Consider the following 25,947-nt stretch of genomic DNA (forward strand, 5'->3'; position numbering starts at 1 on the left):
TCTGAAGTCAGTGGGGTTTTGATCTAAGCTCCTGTCCTCGAGCGAGCTATGAATCTTTCCTCATGTAATATGGAGATTCATAACAGTACCCACCTCATGGGGTTGTGGAGAGGATTAGAGTTAATATGTTTAAAGCACTTAAACCAGTGTCTTGAATATGTGCACAGGAAGTGTTTGCCAGAGTTCACACCCCTCTTTATAAAATGGAAAGAATGATCCTCGGGCATTTCTTGTAAAATAGGAAAATCATTCAAGATACAGGAAGCACAGAGGGCCCCAAACAAACTGAACCCAAATACACCCACACCAAGACACATATAATAAAAATGGCAAAAGTTAGTGATAAAGAGAGGATCCTAAAGGCAGCAAAGGAAAAGCAGAATGTTACCTACAAGGGAACCCCCATAAGGTTATCAGCTGATTTCTCTACAGAAACACTACAGGCCAGGAGGGAATGGCAAGAGATATTTAAAGTGCTAAAAGGAAAAAACATGCAACCTAGAATACTCTATCCAGCAAGAATATCATTTAAAATAGAAGGAGAAATAAAATTTTTTTCCAACAAACAAAAACTAAAAGAATACAGCAACACAAAACCCAGGCTAAAAGAAATACTGAAAGGGCTTCTCTAAACCAAAAGAAAGGAAGGAAAGGGAAGAAAAAAGAAAAAAAAAAAGAAGAGGAAGAACTAGGACTGAGGAAAACGCAATCAGAGAGCAGTCACTCAAATAAGCCAGCATACAGATTTAATCATGAACATGATTCAAACAAAATAAAATTAAAAAGGGAAAAAAAAAAGAGTCATCAAAATCATAAAATGTGGGCAAGGGATGTTAGGAAATAAATAGACCCTTTTTGTTTGTATCTTTCTCTTCTTAATTTTAATATAGTAATGAAGCATTTGAACCTACAGGACCATCAGGCTAAAAAACACAATTATAGGAAGGGGTTAGCATACTTAAAAAACAGGGCAACCACAAGCCAAAACCAAATGTTGCATTCGCAAAAAATGAAAAAAAAAAATACACTCAAGCAGATAATAACAGGAGACCATCCAACCAAAAAAAAAAAAAAAAAAAGGAAGAATGGAGAACCATAGAATCAACTGGAACACGAGGTTCAAAATGGCAATAAATAATCATCTATCAATTATCACCTTAAATGTCAATGGACTGAATGCTCCAATCAAAGACACAGAGTGGCTGAGTGGATAAAAAGGCAAAAACCTTCAATATGCTGTCTACAAGAAACTCACCTTAGGACAAAGGATACATATAGATTGAAAGTGAAAGGGTGAGGAAAAATATTTCACACCAATAGACATGACAGAAAATCGGGAGTTGCAACGCTCATATCAGACAAAATAAACTTTAAAACAAAAGACATAAAGAAAGACAAAGAAGGACACTACTTAATGATTAAGGGATCCATCCAAGGAGAGGATGTTACTATCGTCAACATATGTGCCCCAAATACAGGAGCACCCAGATACATACAGCAAATATTAACAGACATAAAGGGAGAAATTGATGGGAATACAATCATAGCAGGAGACTTTAATACCCCACTCACATCAATGGACAGATCCTCTAGACAGAAAACCAATAAAACAACAGAGATCCTAAAGGAAACAATAGAAAAGTTAGACTTAATTGATATCTTCAGGACACTACATCCAAAAAAATCAGAATACACATTCTTCTCAATGCTCATGCAACATTCTCAAGAATCGACCACATATTGGGACACAAAGCTAACCTCAATAAATTTAGGAGCATAGAAATTATCTCAAGTATCTTCTAATTTCACAATGCCATGAAATTAGAAACCAACCATGGGAAAAGGAAAGAGAAAAAACCTACTACATGGAGACTAAACAACATGCTACTAAAAAACCAATGGGTCAATGAGGAAATCAAGAAGGAAATTAAAAACTACCTTGAAACAAATGATAATGAAGACACAACCTCTCAAAACCTATGGGATGCTGCGAAAGCAGTGCTCAGAGGGAAATTTATAGCAATACAGGCCTTTCTCAAAAAAGAAGAAAGATCCCAAATGGACAACTTAACCCTCCACCTAAATGAATTAGAAAAAGAAGAACAAAAAAGTCCTAAAGTCAGCAGAAGGAAGGAAATTATAAAGATCAAAGAAGAAATCAATAAAATAGAGATTCAAAAAACAATAGAGAAAATTAATAAAACCAAGAGCTGGTTCTTTGAAAAGGTAAACAAAATTGACAAACCCCTGGCCAGACTTACTAAAAAGAGGAGAGAAAGAACCCAAATAACCAAAATTATAAGTGAAAAAGGAGAAATCACAACGGATACAGCAGAAATACAAAGAACCATAAGAGAATACTATGAACAACTATATGGCAACAAGTTTGACAATCTGGAAGAAATGGACAATTTTCTAGAATCTTACAGCCTGCCAAAACTGAATCAAGAAGAAACAGACCGATCACTAGAAATGAAATTGAAGATGTCAAAAAAACACTCCCTACAAATAAAAGTCCAGGACCAGATGGCTTCACAGGCGAATTCTATCAAACATATAAAGAGGAATTGGTGCCCATCCTCCTTAAACTCTTTCAAAAGGTTGAAGAAGAAGGAATACTCCCAAAGACATTCTATGATGCCACCATCACCCTCATTCCAAAACCAGACAGAGATACCACCAAAAAAGCAAACTATCGCCCAATAGCATTGATGAATATAGATGCAAAAATTCTCAACAAAATCTTAGCCAACCGAATCCAACAACATATCAAAAAATTATACACCATGGCCAGGTAGGGTTCATCCCAGGTTCACAAGGATGGTTCAACATACGCAAATCAATCAGCATCATACACCACATTAACAAAACAAAAGTCAAAAATCATATGATCATCTCAATAGACGCAGAAAAAGCATTTGACAAAGTCCAACATCCATTCAAGACCCTCGCCAAAGTGGGTATAGAGGGAACATTCCTGAATAGAATCAAAGCCATTTAGGATAAACCCACAGCAAATATAATACTCAACGGAGAAAAACTGAAAGCCTTCTCACTCAAATCTGGAACAAGACAGGGATGCCCACTCTCACCACTGCTCTTCAACATCGTTTTGGAAGTCCTAGCCACAGCAATTAGACAAACAAAAGAAATAAAAGGCATCCATATAGGAAGAGAAGAGATCAAACTGTCACTGTATGCAGAGACATGATACTGTACGTAGAAAACCTGAAGGACTCAACCCCAAAACTACTTGAACTGATTAAGAAATTCAGCAAAGTAGCAGGATATAAGATGAACATTCAGACGTCAGTCGCATTTCTGTATACCAGCAATGAAATATTAGAAAAGGAATACAAAAATATGATACCTTTTAAAATTGCACCTCACAAAATCAAATACCTCGGAATACACCTGACCAAGGAGGTAAAGGACCTATATGCCGAGAACTATAAAACTTTAATCAAAGAAATCAGAGAAGATGTAAAGAAATGGAAAGATATTCCATGTTCCTGGATTGGGAAAATCAATATTGTAAAAATGGCCATACTACCCAAAGCAATCTACAGATTCAGTGCAATCCCTATCAAATTACCCATGACATTTTTCACAGAACTGGAACAAACAATCCAAACATTTATATGGAACAACAAAAGACCCAGAATCGCCAAAGCAATCCTGAGAAACAAAAACCAAGCAGGAGGCATAACTCTCCCAGACTTCAAGAAATACTACAAAGCCACAGTCATCAAAACAGTGTGGTACTGGTATCAAAACAGACAGACAGACCAATGGAACAGAATAGAGAACCCGGAAATAAACCCTGACACCTATGGTCAATTCATCTTTGACAAAGGAGGCAAGAACATCAAATGGGAAAAAGAAAGTCTATTCAGCAAGCATTGCTGGGAGACCTGGACAGCTGCATGCAAAGCAATGAAACTAGAACACACCCTCACACCATGCACACAAATAAACTCAAAATGGCTGAAAGACTTAAATATATGACAGGACACCATCAAACTCCTAGAAGAAAACATAGGCAAAACACTCTCTGACATCAACATCATGAATATTTTCTCAAGTCAGTCTCCCAAAGCAATCGAAATTAGAGCAAAAATAAACCCATGGGACCTCATCAAACTGAAAAGCTTTTGCACAGCAAAGGAAACCCAAAAGAAAACAAAAAGACAACTTACAGAATGGGAGAAAACAGTTTCAAATGATGCAACTGACAAGGGCTTAATCTCTAGAATATATAAACAACTTATACAACCCAGCAGCAAAAAAAACAATCAAGCAATGGAAAAATGGGCAAAAGACCTGAATAGACATTTCTCCAAAGAAGATATACAGATGACCAACAAACACATGAAAAAGTGCTCAACATCGCTGATTATAAGAGAAATGCAAATCAAAACTACCATGAGATACCACCTCACACCAGTCAGAATGGCCCTCATTAATAAATCCACCAATAACAAGTGCTGGAGGGGCTGTGGAGAAAAGGGAACCCTCCTGCACTGCTGGTGGGAATGTAAACTGGTACAGCCACTATGGAGAACAGTTTGGAGATACCTTAGAAATCTATACATAGAACTTCCATATGACCCCGCAATCCCACTCTTGGGCATCTATCCGGACAAAACTCTACTTAAAAGAGACACATGCACCCGCATGTTCATTGCAGCACTCTTCACAATAGCCAGGACATGGAAACAACCCAAATGTCCCTCGACAGATGATTGGATTCGGAAGACGTGGTATATATACACAATGGAATATTACTCAGCCATAAAAAGAACAACATAATGCCATTTGCAGCAACATGGATGGAACTAGAGAATCTCATACTGAGCGAAATTGAGCCAGAAAGACAAAGACAAATACCATATGATATCACTTATAACTGGAATCTAATATCCAGCACAAATGAACATTTCCTCAGAAAAGAAAATCATAGACTTGGAGAAAAGACTTGTGGCTACCTGATGGGAGGGGGAGGGAGTGGGAGGGATCGGGAGCTTGGGCTTGTCAGACACAACTTAGAATAGATTTACAAGGAGATCATGCTGAATAGCATTGAGAACTATGTCCAGACACTCATGTTGCAACAGAACAAAGGGTGGGGAAAAAAATGTAATTGTAATGTATACATGTAAGGATAACTTGATCCCCTTGCTGTACAGTGGGAAAATTTAAAAAAAAGAAAGAAAAATAAAATAAAAATCTAACTATCAAAAAAAAATAAAATAAAATAGGAAAATCATGGACTCAGAATTGATGGAGGATGAACAAGATGGTGTGGAGCTTAAAAGGTTAAAGGAACTGAGGGCGTTTAATCTGAGACAAGATAAAACAGAACAAAGCAAAACTTCTGAGACATTAATAATTCTGACACTGCCACACATATATCCTGGAAGCAAACAATTAAATAAATGGATGGTGATGGCAGAAACTGGGTATCTCACTGTTGGACTGCAAATTTATAGATAATCAGAGCCAACATCAACACTACCACCATGTGATGACGGATTGGAATTGGAAACATCCGTAAGAACCCTTGTTTAACTTAATATAGATATAGATGGCTACACAGAGAATAGTTCTAGATATGTGGGTATGCAAGGGCTAGTGCATGCATGCATGCAACACACACACACACACACACACCAACACACATGCACACACACACACACACACACACACACACACACACACACACACACACACATTTCTCTGCTTATCCACTGAGAGCTCCTAACAGAAATAACACCTCAGTAGAAACAAGCACATCTCACCCTCAGACCTTGGTTTCTAATACCATTCTCCAATAAGAGGAATCAAGGCTCCTTGAAAAAATAGTTGATTCTAGGACTGGGGCAGGAAATGTACAAGATGAGCCTGAGCCTGCAGCATCTTCTGGTGACAGAAAGTGAGTTAAGTGTTCAAAAAAAAAAAAAAAAAACCTGACCCCAGAGTAATTAGAGTAAGTCAAATGGGGCACAGGAGCAAATTGAAAGAGCTCCTTGTGTCCAAAGCTGGACAATTTGAGCAACAAAATAAAGTAGTACTGGATTATAACTCAAAGTATAAAAATAAAGATCCGTGAGTCCAAACTGATGTGAATAAATGTTTTAATGAAGAAATACACAGGGGAGCAAAGAAGAATCTCCCTTGCAGAAGAATTCCTCATCAATTACAGAGATCCCACCCAAGAGGACAGTTCCTTAAGCATGGACCATGCATAGTGAGTGGTGTCCTAAAAGTTTCACGTGAAAGAGGGAAAAGGAGCAACATCACAGAGGAGGGCGAGAGGCACCGCCTCAGCCAGGTCATCTAGAGCAACATCAACAGTCATAAATCATGCTGACGTATGTGTTGTTGACATGATGTGACGAAAATGGCACTTTACTTCAGCAGTCTTCCTCCCCAAACCTATAACCCCAGTCTTATCAGGAGGAAACAGACAAATGACAATAGAAAAGCATCCTGCCCAGTAGTCCTCAAAACTGTCAAGATCATGAAAAACAAGGAACGTCTGAGAAACTGTCACAGCCAACAGGAGCTTAAGGAGACAGGACAAAACGGAATGTGATAGCATGGGTGGGATCCTAGAACAGTCCAAAGGAATTAGGGAAAAAATAAGGCAATCTGCCTAAAGTACAGAATTTCATTAATAATGCATCAGGAGTTCCCGTTGTGTCTTAGTGGTAACGAACCTGACTAGTAACCATGAGGATGTGGGTTCCATCCCCGGCCCTGCTCAGTGGGTTAAGGATCTGGTGTTGCTGTGGCTGTGGTACAGGCCAGCAGCTGCAGTTCCAATTTGGTTTTTTTTGTTTTTTTGTTTTTGTCTTTTTGCTATTTCTTGGGCCACTCCCACGGCATATGGAGGTTCCCAGGTTAGGGGTCGAATTGGAGCTGTAGCCTCCAGCCTCCGCCAGAGCCACAGCAACGCGGGATCCAAGCCGCGTCTGCAACCTACACCACAGCTCACGGCAACGCCGGATCCTTAACCCACTGAGCAAGGCCAGGGACCGAACCCCGCAACCTCATGGTTGCTAGTCGGATTCGTTAACCACTGCACCACAATGAGAACTCCTGCAGTTCCAATTTGACCTCTAGCCTGGGAACTTCCATATGTCCTGGGTGCAGCCTGAAAAAGCGAAAGAAAGAAAGAAAGAAAGAAAGAAAGAAAGAAAGAAAGAAAGAAAGAAAGAAAGAAAGAAAGAAAGAAAGAAAGAGAAAGAAAGAAAGAAAGAAAAAGAAATAAAGGAGGGAGTTCCCATCTCCGACTCAGTAGTAACAAATTCAACTAGCATCCATGAGGATGCAGGTTTTATCCCTGGCCTCGCTCAGTGGGTCAGGGATCCAGGTTGCCGTAAGCCCTGGTGTAGTTTACAGCTCCAAGTTGACCCCTAGCCTGGGAACTTCCATATGCTGCAACTGCAGCCCTAAAAAGATAAAAAAAAGAAAAAAAGAAAAGAAATGTTCATGGATTTGAGGGGTGGGCAGAGGCACCATCCGAACTCCAGTCTGTCTGTAAGAGTCATTCGAGTACCTCCTGGGAGTGTGTCTTGGAGGAAACCATCCCCCCGTGGAACCAAGACTGAGAGCTGTTGTATAGAACAGGGCTTCCCAGCTTCTGTCACATCACATAGCACATTAAAAATTATATATATATATATATATATATATATATATATATATATATTTTTTTTTTTTTTTTTAAAGGAGTTCCTGTCGTGGCACAGCAGAAACGAATCCAACTAGGGACCATGAGGTTGCAGGTTCGATCCCTGGCCTCACTCAGTAGGTTAAGGATCCAGCATTGCCATGAGCTGTGAGGTAGGCCACAGGTGCAGCTCAGATCTGGTGTTGCTGTGGCTGTGACGTAGGCCGGCAGCTATAACTCTGATTAGACCCCTAACCTGGGAACCTCCATATGCGGCAGGTGTGCCCTAAAAAGGCAAAAGACAAAAGACCAAAAAAAAATTATATTTGTAAGATAAGCCAAGAGAGAGAGGAGGCAGTTCACAGACAGATGCCCCCAGCCTGGGGGTCCAGCTGCCCCAGGCTTGACAGCCCCTGCACTCCACTCACAGGTACCAAAGCATCACAAGCTTATGAACTCACTTGTTTGTCTCCAGCAGCTTCCTCCAGAGGCACCCAATGCCCTTGACAACCCTCCCTTCTACAGCAGCGTCCCCAGGAGGCATGAAGAAGAGCGTGTGTTTGCCGGTATCCACGGCCGCAAAACAGAATTCTTCCTTGAAGACTGCGAGCTTCCCAGCATTGGTCTGTGGCTCCTCACTGACCTCACTGAGCCAGTACAACAGGAATCTCTTTAGTCCTGAGTTCTGTATCCAGATTTGGAATCCTCAGTGCAAAAACATTCTATTCAGGAGTTCCTGTCATGGTGCAGTGGAAACGAATCCCACTAGGAACCATGAGGTTGCAGGTTCGAACCCTGGCCTCGCTCAGTGGGTTAAGGATCCTGCGTTGCTGTGGGTGTGGCGTAGGCCAGCAGCTGTAGCTCTGATTTGACCCCTCCCCTGGGAACCTCCATATGCCACAAGTGTGGCCCTAAAAAGCAAAAAAAAAAAAAAAAAAACCCAAAAACAAAAAACCCAAATTTTATTCAAGTGGTACATGGCATTGGTGCTGATTCCTGTTCTGTCTGAGACCTGGGTCCTGGACAGTGGCTGGAGAAAGCCTCTGGAAAGGCTGGGAGATAAAAAGGCATGTAAAGAAGCCACCAGGAAAATTTCACGACCTCCTTTTGTGTCATCACAGCTCTCAGAGGCCTGCTCAACAACCAGAACTCAACTGTGAAGCTTCTTATTTCCCAAACTTTTTGTGTCAACATTTGCTGCTTTTATAATTTAAAAATTCTATTATTGGCAAATTGGTACAGATACTGTGGAAAACAGTTTGGAAGTTTCTCAAAAAACTAAAAATAGAGTTAGCATGTGACCCAGCAATTCCACTCCTGGGTATCTATCCCCCCAAAACCAAAAACATGAATTCAAAAGGATACTTATACCCCAATGTTCACAGCAGCATTGTTTACAATTGCCAAGACAGGGAAGCAACCTGTGTGCCTATCAACAGATGAATGGATAAAGAAACTGTAATACACATACACACAGAATACTACTCAGCCATGAAAAAGAATGAAATTTTGCCATTTGTAGCAATGCATATAGACTTGAAGGGGCATTATGCTAAGTAAAACAAGTCAGAGAAATACTGTATGATATCACTTACAGGTGGAATCTAAAAAATACAACAAACTAGTGAATAAAACAAAAAAAAGAAGCAGACTGACAGATATAGAGAACTAGTGGTTACCAGTGGGGGAGAGAGGAAGGGGAGGGTTATTATGGGATTATATGAAATCATGTGAAACTTTCGAATATTGTAAGGCACTAAAGAATTTAAAGAATCTTCCATTCAATTAAAAAAACCCACTATTATTAAGAATTAAAAGTACAGGGAGTTCCTGCTATGGTGCAGTGGGTTAAGAATCTGACTGCAGTGGCTCAGATCCCTGCAGAAGCATGGGTTTGATCCCAGCTGGCACAGTGGGTTAAAGGATCTGGTTTTGCCGTAGGGTCACAGCTGTGCCTCAGATTTAGTCCCTGGCCCAGGGACTCCCACATACCACGGGTGCAGCCATTAAAAAAAAGAATAAAAAATATATATAATGACAAAATTCTAAGTGGTTCAGTGACAAGTGATGGGGGTGAAACCCTGTATCAGTCCCTAAATCTTTGTGTTTTGAAGTTTAAAGGCCTTTCCTTTTGCCTCCCAGGCCTCCCCTCAGTCTCAAAAGGCTGACTCAAGAGTTAATGATTAGGAAATATAGTTACAGCTAAAAACTAGTCAAAACAGTGACCCGTGACATCTCTGGCTATGCTCGCTGTCTCTGGGTCACGGACCCCGAGCCCAGCACTGCACCAACTTGCACCAAGAAAAGGCTGGGGGACCAGAGGCCTCGAGCCTCAAGTCCTGACCCCAGGCCCCTCTCTGGCTCTCTCGTCCCTCTGTCTTCTGAGCTGGCTGATTCATTTTCCCTGGGAAGAGCTTTCTAAGGCTCATATTTTTTTCATTTTCCCAGCAAAAAAAAAAAAAAAAAAAAAAAAGGCAACTTCCAAAAGCCAGCTCACCTTCCTCAAACAGAGGTAGAGTCCAGTTTAAAAGCTGATTAGGAGGAAGGGGGGAAAGTTGACACCCAGCTGTCCCCCCCCACACCCATTTTCCCTGCATTCATACGAAATAGGTGCAAAGGTACCAAACTATTCCATAGAATGCCAGCTCTCAGCAGTGGTCCCTCTGGCTGGTTGACCTAGGGGTCACCACAGTGCCCAGCCTGTGTGTCACTTTCCACACCATCATGATAAGAGCCTGGACTGGGCTCGGACCACCCTCAGAGGCAGTCTTGGATCTTCCGAGAGTCTTGCGCTGGGGACTGGTTCTGCTTTAAGATGATTCTTAAAGATGATACCCTTGCCGCAGTCATGGGATTAGCTATAGGCGCCTTCCAATGAAGGCTGCCTCTGTATGCAAACCTTTTTTTTTTTTTTTGTCTTTTTAGGGCTGCAACCCATACCTCAGCTCGCAGCAACACCAAATGCTTAACCCACTGAGTGAGGCCAGGGTTCGAACCTGTGTCCTCATGGATGCTAGTCAGATTCATTTCTGCTGAACTACGACGGGAACTCCTGTATGCAAATCTTTTTTTTTTTTTTTTTTGGTCTTTTTGCTATTTCATTGGGCCACTCCCGCGGCATATGGAGGTTCCCAGGCTAGGGGTCTAATTGGAGCTGTAGCTGCCGGCCTACACCACAGCCACAGCAACTCGGGATCCGAGCCGAGTCTGCGACCGGCAACAAGTCTGCGATCCGGCAACGCCGGATCGTTAACCCACTGAGCAAGGCCAGGGATCGAACCCGCAACCTCATGGTTCCTAGTCGGATTCGTTAACCACTGCGCCACGATGGGAACTCTAAATCTTGATTGTCAGTACAAGCTGACTGCAGCAAGCACGACTCTCTCACTTGCAGTAGGGAATGTGAGAACGGTCTTACAAACTTTCAAACTGGCACTTAAGGTTTCTTACCCCGAGCAGCGTAATTGTCTGAGGAGGAAGATACCCCTTTAAGACTCCGCCCACTGCATCCTTAGTTCAGGCACCTCTCGCAATGGTCTTCTAAGCAGTTCCCCCCGCCCCCAGTCCATCCTCTACTGCCCAAGTGACATCAGAAGTTAAACCTGACCATCTTATTTTGTGGCTACATAGCTTAAACCTTCTCAGGAATTTCCAGGGCACAGAGGTCCTGGCACCCACAATCCTCCCAGCCTCCTCCCTGTCGTAGCCCTGGCCCTATGCTTTTAGTTCCAGCAATTGTGAACGCCTTGTGGTTTTCAAATACTACGCTACTTCACATCTCAAAACTTCTCTTGCCTGCTCTTTTTCTGCCTGGGATGGTCTGTCTCACCATTCCCTCCTCCCCAAACCCCTGTCATCCACCTTGTGAATTTACCCACGTTCGAGCCCCAGCCAAGGCACCACTTTAACCCTCTAAAACCATCTCCTCTTGCATTTGTAACCCTCCTGCCACCTGGTGCTTTGTACTTGCTCCTAGCACAGGAACTCGAAGGTTCTACATCCACCTCCTTCTGCTGGATTATGAGACTAATAAAAGATCCCCAAGCCTGACATGATAAGTCACACATAGTAGGTGCTTAAATATTTGCTAAAGGAAGGAAGGAGGGAAGGATGGGAAGGAGGAAGGGAGAGACTGAGGGAGCAGGAATCCTCATACTTGTCCTCAAAGGTTTGAGCTGCCCTGCAGACAGTCCAGCTCGGACTTAAGCATCCCCCTCGTGGGTGCAGCCCACCTTCCCCAGCACAGCCACTTGCCCGCTCCAGGAGGCTGCTATTCCCGCCAGGGACCAGTGCTCCCTGCTCCTGGCACTGCCCCTAGGAATGAACCCCCCTCACCAGCCAATTCACACTACAGAACCCCTGTCCACATGCCTTCTCAAAAGCAATAACGATTCACAGGGTATCCTTAGGAAAGGAAGCACTGTGTCCCAAATAAATGAATCTCTACTCAAAGAAGACTTTGCGGCACTGGGGAAAGAGATGAAGGAGATGGTTCACTTTAGGAGAGAAGGACTTCAGAAACCCTCCAAGGCAGGAGCCCACCTCCTGTCATGAATCACGCAGAGGTATGACTTCTTGGTGGGAGTGGAGGAAAGAGGTACCCAGAAAGGTGACATTCCTTTGTCCTGCAGCAGCGTCCTCTCCCTGGCGAATTCTGCCTCCCCCTACCTATCCTGCATTCTCACCACACCTGCCCCCCTCCCTGACACACACAGTTTACCCAGAGATCTCAGGGAGCAGCCTTCTTGTCCCCTCACTCTGCCAGCCAAAGGGTAACAGGCTTGGTCCCTCTGCGGGGTGGTTAGAGCAGAACCCGAGACACCACCTTACCAGTTACCTTGGACACAACCTGGGATGTCCTGTCTGTACAGTTCAGGGAGAAAGTGGCTGGCTCTCAGCCTGGTCCTCTGCCCTGAGGCCACCAGCCTTTTCAGAAAAGCGCACCCCCATCAGATGCTGCCGCCTGGGCCATACCTCACAGGCTACTTCTCTGTTTTCTTAGCTGGCTCCTCCTTGCTTCTTCCTCCTCCCCGATATACACAGATCTCCCCACGAGCCTGTCCAGGTTGGTCAGGCAGGTGAAGCTCAAGTTCTGTGATATCAAATCGCAGTCCCTCCCTGTAGGTTCCACGATCCCTTCGCAGAGGCCAGAACAACCCAGAGCTCAAAACAAAGGCACCGATGCAGGCAGAAGGTGTGATGAGGAGAGAGAGGAAAGGTCCTTGGGGATTCTCTGCAGAGCACAAGTTCCAGGCTTCCGCCCAGCAGAGCACCTCTGGCAAATCACAGCGAGATCTGTGCTTAGAGACCCTGTATGTACTCGTGTGTGTGTGTGTGTGTGTGTGTGTGTGTGTGTGTGTGTGAGAGAGAGAGTTCACATGCACACAACATGTGCGTGCATGTGTGCACACACCCAGGATGCCCAGGCAGAGGGGAGCGGACACACACAGCAGCTGGACTCTGGAGACCCATGAGCAGAGCAAATGTGGCCAGACCCTTGGATCACCAGGGCTTTCTCCCATGGATGTGGCGTCCTCCCTGGGTCCTGCCCGCCCGGCTATGCCCTGGTGGAGGTGGAGGAAGGAGACCCTGGCCACCCTTACGTCCTGAGAGAAGGGCAAGAGTACAAGCCTGATAGTTCAGGTGTTTGGAGCCATTTTCAATGCACTCACTGCACAGCCCAGCAGGGAGGGGGACACTTCACTTTCTGGACTTCTGGACCCAAGCTTGGAACTCCTGGTGTTGGAAGCCACTGTAGGGATTTTTTTTTTTTTTTTTGGTCTTTTCTAGGACTGCTTCCCGCGGCATATGGAGGTTCCCAGGCTAGGGGTCTAATCGGAGCTGCAGCCACCGGCCTACACCACAGCCACAGCAAAGCAGGATCCAAGCCACGTCTGTGACCTACACCACAGCTCACAGCAACGCCGGATCCTTAACCCACTGAGCAAAGCCAGGGGTCGAACCCGCAACCTCATGGTTTCTAGTCGGATTCGTTAACCACTGTGCCACGACGGGAACTCCCACTGTAGGGATTCTGTAGTCAAAACCCTCATTTTACAGGTGGAGGAGGAGGCTAAGGAGATTATCTGAGTGACTGGTCCAGGATCACACAACAACAGCAGACCTGAGCCCAAGAATCTCTGCTCCCTGGTGCCTTTTTCCTGATCAGCTGATCTCCTCTGAGCTCGTCTCTGTTCTGCCACGAAACTACGGGAGGGATTATAAAGAACGTCCCCTCCCAAGGTCTCTAAATAAAAATAAGATCATGCTTTTATTCTGATGGCACCCGGATATAGCTGACAATAGACAGAAACATTCAGAAAGTAGGCATTTATTTTATATACTAGACCCTCGCACTAATATAAAGTGGATTGATGCATCATGTAGGAGGGTTAGAGCTGATGATTTCTGAGGCTCTATTCCCTTTGATTCTGATTTGTTTGGTTTTACGTGTTATTCCTTCTGCCTGAAATGCCCACTCTCAGCCCTCTCTGCAGTCTCCTCGCCTAACTCCGGGGGTGTCACTTGCTTTGAAAAACCAAGGTGAATGATGAGCCCCGTAACGATCCCTTGATGGGGCTGTACTTGAATGGCGCATCAACAGAGCATGATATTGCCTCTGGGCACTAGCCAATGGCTCAAGAAAACTTGCCCTAGGTTCCCAGAAAACTTTGTTTCTGCCTTAGTGAGTACACATGTCATGCCTTCTGGTCCCCTGTCTATTTACGTGTTTACACCCCCACTACACTGTGCAGACGGGGTAGGAAGGAAATGATTGTTGTCCATTTTTGTATCCCAACACCAAGAATAACTCTTGGCTCCAATTCTGCTCTCAGTTAATATTTGTGGGATCATTTATGGAAAAGCTAATCAGTCAAGGGTCTTCAGGGCTTCACAGAAGTATGAAGGACTGTTTTTTGGCCTTTTTTAGGGCCACACCCATGGCAAATGGAGATTCCCAGGCTAGGGGTTGAATCAGAGCTGCAGCTGCCAGCCTACACCACAGCCACAGCAACATGGAATCCGAGCCACGTCTGTGACCTACACCACAGCTCATGGCATCACCAGATCCACTGAGCAAGGCCAGGGATCAAACCCGCGACCTCATGGATACTACCTGGGTTCGTTAACTGCTTAGCCATGCCAGGCTTTGGAATCAGACAAACTTTAACTAGAATTTTGCTCTGAGGCTTGCTCATTGTGGGACTTTAGCAAGACGTCTACCTGCTTTAGGCTCAGTTTCCTTTTCTATAAACAAGATGGTAATCTCAGGGTTTAAAGAAAAAGTTATAAAATATATGAGGAAACAAGTGACTGTGAGAACTGGCAGAAACTATAGATATGCAATCAGATTCCTACCCCCTCAAAAAAGCCAAATACTGGAATTATCAGGTCAAATTACAAAATAACAATGCATAATATGCCCACATAAATAAAAGAGAATACAAAATATAAGTAAAATGTAAGATATCACACAAATAACCAGATTTAAAAATGAACGAATTAGAACTTTCCAAAATAAAAATGTATAAAAATTGAAACTTAAAGCTCAGTGAATGGGCTTAATGAAAAATTGTACATAGCCAAAGAAAGAATGAGTGACTTGGAAGACATAGGTTTGGATAGAGATAAAGAGATGAAAAACATGTTCAGGAGTTCCCGTCGTGGCTCAGTGGCTAATGAATCCGACAAGGAATCATAAGGTTGTGGGTTCGAACCCTGGCTTTGCTCAGTGGGTTAAGGATCTGGCGTTGCCATGAGCTGTGGTGTAGGTAGCAGATGCCGCTTGGATCCCATGTTGCTGTGGCTCTGGTGTAGGCCAGTGGCTGCAGCTCCGATTCGATCCCTGGCCTGGGAACCTCCATATGCCGCGGGCGCGGCCCTAAAAAACACAAAAGACCAAAAAAAAAGAAAAGAAAAAAGAAAAATAGGTTCAGAGATTAGCTACATGGAGGATAGAGTGAGGTCTAACATACATCTAATTAGAGTTTTAAAAAGAGAGATGAATATGGCAGACACAAAGACAAAACGGCTCAGAGAATTTTACAGAACTGATGAAAGAGAAAATTATAAAAATGTTAGAAGACATAGTTCTATTTTTACGGTTTTGGGGTATGGAATGATTTCTTTAGATAAAAAGTGCATACTATAAATTTACCTACTTTCAATTAAGTACTTCAGTTCATTTAAAGACAAATAGAGTATAAAGACAAGCCAAGGTCATAGCAAGTTCACAGCATACAACTTTACTATACAAAAGTTAATTGCTTACCTATATGCCAGCAGCATACAATCGGAATTTAAAATTTGGAGTTCCCATCGTGGCACAGCAGAAATGAATCTGACTAGGAACCATGAGGTTTCAGGTTCGATCCCTAGCCTTGCTCAGTGGGTTAAGGATCTGGTGTTGCTGTGATCTGTGGTGTAGGTCACAGACATGGCTCAGATCCTGCATTTCTATGGCTGTGGGTGTAGGCTGGCAGCTGTAGCTCCAATTCAACCCCTAGCCTGGGACCCTCCATATGCCGCAGCTGCGGCCCTAGAAAGCAAAAAAAAAAAAAAGTTTTTTAATTAAAAAAAAAAGTTTAATTAAAAAAAAAAAGGAATATTTACCAAGGGTTTAGGGGCAGAGGGAAGAGGATGAATAGGTGGAGTACAGGGCATTTTTAGGTCAGTGAAACTACTCTGGGTGATGCTATAATTGTGGGTACATTACACACATGTCAAAACCAAAAACTGTGCAACACAAAGAGTGAGCCCTAATGGAAACTGTGGGCTTAATCATAACATATCAATATAGGTCCACCAATTGTAAAAATCGTACACTGATGCAGGAGGTTAATAATAGGAGAAACTGTGGCGGGTGAAGGGCCATGTGGGAACCCTACTTTCTGCTCATCTTTTTCTGTGAAGCTAAAACTGCTCTAAAAAATAAAGGACATAGAAGACAGGCAGATCAATGACTAGGTGAAAGTACTGGCAGCATATACAACAGGCAGAGAATTAGTAAGCATTTTGAATAGTTCATATTTGTAAATATATATATATTATTTCTATTTCTTTCTTTCTTTTTTCTTTTTAGGGCTGAACCCACGGCATATGGAAGTTCCCAGGCTAGGGGTCAAATCAGAGCTGTAGCTGCCAGCCTACACTACAGCCACATCAATGCAGGATCCAAGCTGTGTCTGTGACCTACACCACAGTTTACGGCAGCATGGGATCCTTAACCCACTGAGCGGGGCCAGGGATCGAACACACTTTCTCATGGATACTAGTCAGGTTCGTTTCCACTGAGCCACAATGGGAACTCCTGGAGCTGCATTTCTAACATCCCCTCATCCCACCTCCAATGTCAAACAAAGAAGCTCTACTCATGGCCTGAGGAAGCTGTCAACAGGAGTTATCTATTCACTCTGGTTAATTGTGGTACCCAGAGCCATGCTGCCATGCCTGCTTGCCCCTCATCCTCATCACAGCAGTTGATGGTAAACTCAAGTCTTTGTCCTCCTCTGTCTCCAAAGCACTGATGGGAATGAGAAATGCAGAACAAAGGAACTGGTACTTACTACGTAGATCTTGGGAGGAAGCATGGGGCCCTAGGAGAGGATGGTAAAAAGCATGTAAGCGCTCTCCTTTAGAACCCCAAATCTGCCCAAACATAGATATTAGATGGTATCACATGCCTATTTGTCATTGAGCCACTCATTCTAGACTGGCTCCTTGTGGTTCTATTCAAAATATTTTAATGTTTAATTCTCTGATCATTATAAGCTCTTCTAGCCAGGGCTTTCCATTTATTTTATTTTTTTAATTAAATGTATTTATGTATTTTTCTTTTTAGGGCCGCTCCCATGGCAGGCATATGGGGGTTCCCAGGCTAGGAGTTGAATCAGAGCTGTAGCTGCCAGCCTACGCCAGAGCCACAGCAACACAGGATCCAAGCCTCGTCTGCAACCTGCACCACAGCTCATTGCAACGCTGGGTCCTTAACCCACTGAGCGAGGCCAGGGATCGAACCCAAGACCTTATAGATACTAGATGGATTCGTTTCCACTGTGTCAGGAATGGGAAGTCCCCTTAGCTTTCCATTTACATTCATTTACATTCATTCCATAAATAATAGCATAAACACCAAAACCAGACCAAACTGGCAACTGGAGTTTCTGCTTCTTGTCCTCTCTACAGTTACAACTGACTGTGGAGTCAACTCTTTTGCAATACCAAGTGTTCTGATTTTACGTTTCGCCTGGGGAGCACTAATGAGATAAAGAAATGAGACTGGACACATGGCCCTCAGATGCCCTCCTCTAGTGGGGGAGACTCATCCATAAGCCTGTCCCCTTTCTGGTAAATGGAGAGAAGGAAAGAAGGTGAAAAGCAGCCAGTATTTATTGGGCTCTTAAAATCTGCCAGCTAGCAAGCTCAAGTTCTCCTATCTCACTTAATTTCACTGTAATTGGGGGATGTAGGATTTACTATTCCAGTGTCACAACCAGCAAACAGAGACTTGATCTACAAGGGTCCCTTAGCTGGCATTTAAATGGACCTTAGTCCCCAAGTGATAGAAAAAAACTTTAAATTCATTGGTCTTTAAAATCCCTCCCTACCCAGATTTAAATACACAGCCAAGGCTGAGAACCCCTGATCTAGTTCACACTCAACTCTTTACCAATGAGGAGGATGCAAGCTGGTCACTACGGGTCTCTCCACCTGACGGCACCATCTGGCCCTTCTACAAAGAATCCCGATTTCAAGCCACGTGAAAAGTTTTGTTTTTGTTTTTTGTCTGTTTTGTTCTCTGCTGCATCCGCAGCTCCTAGAACGATGCTCAAGATGAGCAGGCGCTCAATACATATTTGTGGAAGGAACAAGTGAGTAAATACTTTCTCGATTTCTTTTGATGAGAACCCATCAAGTGCTAATCAAGGTTCTGGGGATTCAGCCCCGAACCAGACCAAGGATATCTTTGCTGTTATGGAGCTTCCAGCCAAGAACAGCACTATCCATTAGAAATACAACGCAAGCCACGTGTGAAAGTTTAAATTTTCCGGTAGCCATATTTAAAAAGTTAAAAAAGCAAAATTAATTTTAATAATAGAACTCATCCAACACAATATATTTAGGATACTCCTTTATTTTTTTAATTTATTCTTATTTTAATTTTTTTTTTTTGTCTTTTTGCCATTTCCTTGGGCCTCTCCTGCGGCATATGGAGGTTCCCAGGCTAGGAGTCGAATCGGAGCTGTAGCTGCCAGCCTACGCCAGAGCCACAGCAACGCAGGATCCGAGCCGCATCTGCGACCTACACCACAGCTCACGGCAACACCGGATCCTGAACCCACTGAGCAAGGCCAGGGATCAAACCTGCAACCTCATGGTTCCTAGTCGGATTCGTTAACCACTGAGCCACGACGGGAACTCCTAGGATACTCTTTTAACATGTTATCAATATGAAATTATTTTTACAGTATTACCATGTTGGAGTTCCTGTCGTGGCTCAGTAGTTAATGAACCCCAACTAGCATCCATGAGGGTAAAAAAAGAAAAAAAGAAGAAATACCTCATTGATAATTTTTTATAATTGGGTGGATTTTATAGTAGCTAGTTAATAACTTAGTAATTTTCTTTCTGTCTTTTGTCTTTTTAGGGTTGCACCCGAGACATATGGAGTGCAACCTGTATTCGACCAAGCTAGAGGTTGAATCAGAGCTGAAGCCACCGGCCTACACCAGAGCCACAGCAACGCGGGATCCGAGCCTCGTCTGCGACCTACCCCACAGCTCACGACAACACCGGATCCTTAACCCACTGAGCAAGGGCAGGGATCGAACCCACAACCTCATGGTTCCTTGGTGAGATTCATTTCTGCTGTTCCACAACAGGAACTCCCAATGAAGTATTTCATGTTCGTTTTCTCACATGAAGTTTATTAAATCTGGTGTGTATTTTTCATGTACAAGCACACCCCCCATTTGGACTAGCCCATGCCAAGGGCTCCATAGCCTGTGTGGCCAGTGGCTGTCATTCCGGACAACGCCCTTTCTAGGAGTAAATGAACAGATATATCATTAGAAAGGGTGGTGAGGGAAGACCTGTCTATTCGCCAGCTGAATGATTTAAAGGATGGAAGAGAAATTACAAGCCCCTTTTCTCCCAGTGCTCAAAATAGAGAATGTGTCTTTAGCAGGCTTGCAGGGGTACTTTGTGGTCACCTACTCATTAATTGTCAGGAAAATTATAAAGAAACATCCAAAGTTAGCAGAGCTCCCTTGGGCAGGCCTCTCCCAGGTTCCTCTCCTGGGAGAGCCTCACCCAAGACCCTGGACTTCTGCTTGCTCCTCCAGTCTGGGAAGTGGCTGCAAGTCCTTTTTCTCTGAACAGAATTGTAGAAGCGCCAAACATCCCAACTTACTGGCTGTGTGGGATTCCCCCTGCCAGCACTCAGGATAAACTCTAACCCGAGAGCATCTTCCTAAAGGGTCAAGGGATCCCGTGTCATCAGGAGGCCCTGTAAGCCTTCTGTGACCCCCGCCAGCTAAGCTGAAAAGATGGCACCAAAGATAGAGGACCCTCTGCAGAGATCACTCAGTGGTAGACAGCTATTTACTATTTTACCATATTTTTGCCAAATGAATGGGGACATTTTAAAAAGAATTGGGAGTTTCTGCTGTTGCTCAGCGGGTTAAGAACCTGACTAGTATCCATGAGGATGCAGGTTCGATCCCTGGCCTCACTCAGTGGGTTAAGGATTCAGCTTTGCCATGAGCTGTGGTGTAGGTCAAAGACGCAGTTCAGATCTAATGTTGCTGTGGCTGTGGTTTAGGCTAGTAGATGCAGCTCTGATTTGACCCCTAACCTGGCAACTTCCATATGCCACAGCTGTGGGCCCCCTCTTCCCAAAAAAAGCAAAAAAAAAAAAACCACATTTAAAAAACTCCCTTAGCTGAAACACTGTCATGATCTACATTTAAAATACTTAAATATTTAATTATTACTATAAACTTTAAATGTATAACATATTATATATCATAAAATAAATATAAATTATTATTAAGTATGCAATTTTTTTTCAGCACTTGCTTGGGGCAATGGATAGGCTGAGACACAACTCTCTCATCTTCACTGAGTTTTTTTTTTTTTTTTTAGCAAAGAGATTCTAGTTCTTTCTTTTCATCCTCCAATTAATATCATAACTATGGGAGTTCCCTTGTGCCCAGTGGGTTAAGGATCCAGCATTGTCATCGCAACAGCTTAGGTCCCTGCTGTAGCACAGGTTCGATCCCTGGCTTGGGATCTTACACATGCCACAGGTGCAGCCAAAAAAAATACATCATAACTATGCACTGAGACCCAAGAGTTCATGTGCTAAGGACAGGTATTGATTTGTTTGCATTTCCCTAAGTTGAATAGAATAGATTCAACTAGATGAAAACTCCATTGGGGAAAATGAACAGAAGGTGAAAAGACATTTATTTAGAGCCCATAGAATAATCACTGATGTAAAGACAATAGTTAAAAGTTTAATAAATAGTATTTTTAAATGGTACTGTCAATGTGTGGGCAGTTATTATACATTTCAACATAAATGAATGTCTTGAATATGATTTATTATTTTTTTGACTGTACCCATGACATATGGAAGTTTCAGGGCCAGGGATCAAATCTGAGCTGCAACTTTGACCTACACCACAGCTGTGGCGATGCTGAATCCTTAACCCACTGTGCTGGGCTGGGGATTGAACCCATGCCTCAGGAGTGACTACAGCCACAGCAGAGACAGTGCCAGATCCTTAACTGGCTACACCACAGTGGGAACTCCAATTTTTTAATTTTATTTTTGATAGTAACTGCAGCAGAATATTTTTCCTTAAAATTAATTTAAATAAATTAAATGGGTTAAGGAACTTTATAGGGCAGCATTTAACAGAGTTGACATTATGCAGCAAAGAGGCATGGAATAGACTGCTTACGAATATGGGATACTCAAGGAAAAAAAAAAGGATATGGGATACTCAAAGGTTTATGGCCATGGGCTAGTTAGTTTCACTCGAATCTCAATTTCTCCACCTATAATAATAGCACTGCAAGGTTTTTTGGCAGTCATCTAAACACTCAGAAAAGGTGAGCTCAAGCAGCTAAAAAAGAAAGTGTCATTTGCACAACTTAGGGTGATTTTGCCGAAGTAAAATCATGACCAAGACCATTCTGGTTGCATAATATTTTAAAATTTGAACAGAATGTTATGCTTATTATATTATGTTTTTCTTTGTATTTACTATTTCAAATACTTTATACTAATTTTGTTTTACCAAAGGAAATGTTTTAGGTATTCATAAATTTTTGTACCTTTAAGTTGCAAAGCATTTTTGTTGTACGTGGTAACAGCAGGAGTGGGGATGTGGAACAATGGGATTTGCATTAGGGTATAATTTTATGAGTTACAATCTTGAGGGGGAGAATGCCAGGGTTAAATCAGGAACACTGCTTGGAGGAGGTGGACCTAAAAATAATAAGGAGGTAGGGCGTGACCTCTGGGGAGGAGATTTTTTTTTTCTTTCATCTTTTAGGGCCACGCCAGAGGCATATGGAGGTTCCCAGGCTAGGGGTAGAATCAGAGCTGCAGCTGCTGGCCTACACCACAGCTCAAGGCAACGCCAAATCCTTAACCCACTGATCAAGGCCAGGGATCGACCCTGCGTCTTCGTGGATGCTAGTCAGATTCGTTTCCACTGAGCCATGACAGGAACTCCTGGGGAGGAGATTTTTCACCAGGGCTTGGGTAGGCTGCTGGACTCTGATCAGCAATGCAGGCAGGATTCAGAAAGTCAAATCCGAATGCTCTGAGCAAATATTTGTTGCAAATATTTCAGAACAACGATCCCAGACAATATGCTCTTTTGGGAAAGTTACGAAATTTGAACTGAAGGCACGAGACTAAAAACCACACCTGATTTAGACCTTGATCTTAAGAGACAGTAATCCCAAAGTTGCCACGTTACAATATTACCTTCAGTGCCCCCAGGGTTTTGTTAGTTTTTGAGGCAGAGTAAAAAAGAAACACACCACGTCTGCATTAAAACAAGGAAGCAGACCTGTCCTGGACATGTTCTTGGGGACATTATCGAAACCACTCCAGGACACTTACGGTAGGGACCCAGATATAGAAAGCAGAATAAAAGATACTGCGCAAGAGACGCTTGCCCAGGACTCCTCATTTACAAGTCACCTGTTAGAGTGAGACCCCGAAGTCCTCAAGTTCAAGAAACCACACCCTGGCTCTCCAGCTAGTTTTCCCTCCAAGCCCACCCAGATCTAGCTCTGCCCCCAACCCCCCGTCATCAAAGACACTTGGGACACAGCAATCCCCCTGGGTCCGGGGTCTCAGGTCCCCAAGACTTCATGATGAAACCTCTCCTCCCCAAAGGAAATTCAAGGATCCTTACCTTCACAGCGGTGAGATTTTGTTTCTTTCTCGCTTTCAAAATCGGGAAGGATGTCAAACTGCATTTCCTTGGCTTCTTTGCATCCATCGCAGTCCTGCAGGAACAAGAGGAAAACATAAAGTGGCATTAGGAGTAAAATACAAGCAATGGTCCCCACCCCTTGGGATGGGAAGAACGCAGGGCAGGCTTGGAAAAGAAACAGCAGCGAGGCTAAAACATGGCCGAGGCGCCACTAGTTCAGTCTCCCTTCTGTTGGCCAATGGGGTCAGGAGAGGGGACGCCTGGGCACCATCCCGCATAAGTTCAGGGCAGAGAGAGACGGGGCCACGGGAGGACCATGAGCTACTGAGGAGGTTAGCAGCTTAGGATGCCACTTGCCCTGCTGACTACACAGTAAACCACTCTCTTGCCACAAGCACCTTCTCCCCTAAAATATGGATCTATCAGTGGGCACTTGGGAGCTTAAAGCCAATAGAAAAAGGAACGGGGACAATTGGTAGAAACGCTTTTTCTGGATCTCGTTTGGCCATTTTTGCATCTCTTTCATTCAGGGTAATTAACTCCCTGGGTAATTAACTCACACCAAGGTGAAAAACTAACTCATTAAGTTTATAGCATCCATAAAAGTGGTGACTTTAGGAAGTGGAAGGGAGAGTCTTGAGGGCTCTCCCGCCACTGTCACTCTCCTGTCATATCAGCAGACCTCGTCTGTGACTCCACTCTGCCCCTCAGAAGCCCCCTTTCAGCCCTTCACCCTGGCAAGAGCAGAGGGAGTTGGGAATACACAGAGCAGAGAGGGAACAGAAGCAGATATTATCACAGCTTCTGCAAATCCCTTCATCCGCAGGTTCCTGGGGACATGATAAGAAAGGGTGACAGCATCATAACCGACCAGTTATTCAGAGGATTGGAGACAAGTCCCACCAACTGTTACTGCAGCCTAGTGTTGACGAATTAGTATTTGTTGATGTATCATGAGAAGTTAAAAAAATGGCAGGGATGTATCATGGCACACAATGCAGTCATTTTAAAAGCATGAGGTAGACGATATGGTGCCCATAAAGTATTGAGTAAAAACAGTAGAACAATATGTATAAAGTGAGTCCATATTTAAGAAAAAAGCAGAGTTCCCGTCGTGGTGCAGTGGTTAACGAATCCAACTAGGAACCATGAGGTTGCGGGTTCGATCCCTGCCCTGATCCCTGCCCTTGCTCAGTGGGTTAACGATCCGGCGTTGCCGTGAGCTGTGGTGTAGGTTGCAGATGCGGCTCGGATCCCGCGTTGCTGTGGCTCTGGCGTAGGCCGGTGGCTACAGCTCCGATTGGACCCCTAGCCTGGGAACCTCCATATGCCGCAGGAGCGGCCCAAGAAATAGCAAAAAAAAAAGAGAAAAAAGCAAGATGTCCACATGTCTTTATACAGCATACAGAAGGATCTATGGAAAATAAACTGTAAAAAGCAGTTACCTCGGAGGACTGGGACTGGGAGAGGAAAGTGGGAATGATCATTTTAATACACATGCACACACACCCTGTCCAGAGAACCCCAAGCAATCAGTCATCTCTGCTTGAATATTTCTGGGATAGAACTCACTGTTTTTCCAGGCAACTTATTTCACTCCCGGCTGTTAATTAATTACTTTTATTTATTTATTTATTTTGCTTTTTAGGGCTGCACCTGAAGCATATGGAGGTTCCCAGGCTAGGGGTCAAATCGGAGCTACAGCTGCTGGCCTACACCACAGCCACAGCCATGCCAGATCTGAGCCGCATCTGCCGCCCATACCGCAGCTCATGGCAACACCGGATCCTTAACCCACTGGGTGAGGCCAGGGATCGAACCTGCAGCCTCATGGTAACACCGGATCCTTAACCCACTGAGTGAGGCCAGGGATCGAACCTGCAGCCTCATGGTTCCCAGTCAGATTCGCTTCCGCTGCACCACGACGGGAACTCCCCAGCTGTCCATTTTTAGGTGGCTAGGGCTTCCTCAGTGTTGGTTGGAGGAAATGATACTAAGCAACATCCTCCACTGATACGTGTATCCTTTGCAGAGCAACAAAGAACACACTCACTCTCTCTTCCACTCAGGAGTTCTGGAACACTCACAACTGTGGCTTTTTGCTTCCCCAGCACTTGCTCATGTCCAAGCCCTCCTCCCTCATATGACGGGGCATCTGGACCAGACAGAGAGAGCTTGGTTGTCCCTCTCTATTTTCCAGTTTTTTATGACCTCAAAGTGGCTCTAGTTTTCTAGTTTCTAAAGTCTAGATTATGTTCTAAGTGATGCTATGTTAGGCAGCCAGAACTTTGCTTCCCTCCCTCATCTGGTCACTGATTTTCTAGTAATGCAGCCTAGACCAGCATGTGCTCTTTCGAGCTGTTACAACCTATTCATGCTGGGTGTGGGGTTGGCCGAAACCACTGACTCCCAGCACCGGTGCTCCACTTGCTGAGATGCATGCACAGCCCAGGTACTGACAACAAGAGCAGTTGGAAAGGGGCTGGCACAGTAGACTCCCTTCAGGTTAATCATTATCCTCTTTGACCAAAACAAAAGGGAAATAACAGACTTAAGTCACAGAACCAACTCAGCAGAGACCATGTTTAGACAATTCATTGGAACTCCTAGATTTTATCTACCCACATGAAGGCGATTAAATGCCTCAAGCAAGACTGGCCACAAAGGACACTTACAGTGTCCTTTTTTATTTATTTTTTTCTTTTTTACGGCCACGCCTGTGGTATATGGAAGCTCCGAGGCTAGGGATCGAATCAGAGCTGCAGCTGCAGGGCCACGCCACAGCAATTCAGGATCTGAGCAGCA

The 25,947-nt window shown here is 43.9% G+C and overlaps 1 protein-coding gene across 1 annotated transcript in view; it reads right to left on the reverse strand.

The window, feature by feature from the left end:
• The window catches only part of DYRK4 (dual specificity tyrosine phosphorylation regulated kinase 4), a 50,116-nt gene extending 26,904 nt beyond the window's left edge, over nt 1-23,212 (reverse strand). Inside the window, exon 1 of the mRNA XM_047787786.1 lies at nt 23,122-23,212. Coding sequence (XP_047643742.1) covers nt 23,122-23,208 — 87 coding nt within the window. The 5' untranslated portion in view covers nt 23,209-23,212. The remainder of the gene's footprint in view (nt 1-23,121) is intronic.
• Nucleotides 23,213-25,947: the final 2,735 nt, after the last annotated feature.

Source organism: Phacochoerus africanus, chromosome 7 (genome assembly GCF_016906955.1).
Source record: "Phacochoerus africanus isolate WHEZ1 chromosome 7, ROS_Pafr_v1, whole genome shotgun sequence".
NCBI classification, from domain to species: domain Eukaryota; kingdom Metazoa; phylum Chordata; class Mammalia; order Artiodactyla; family Suidae; genus Phacochoerus; species Phacochoerus africanus.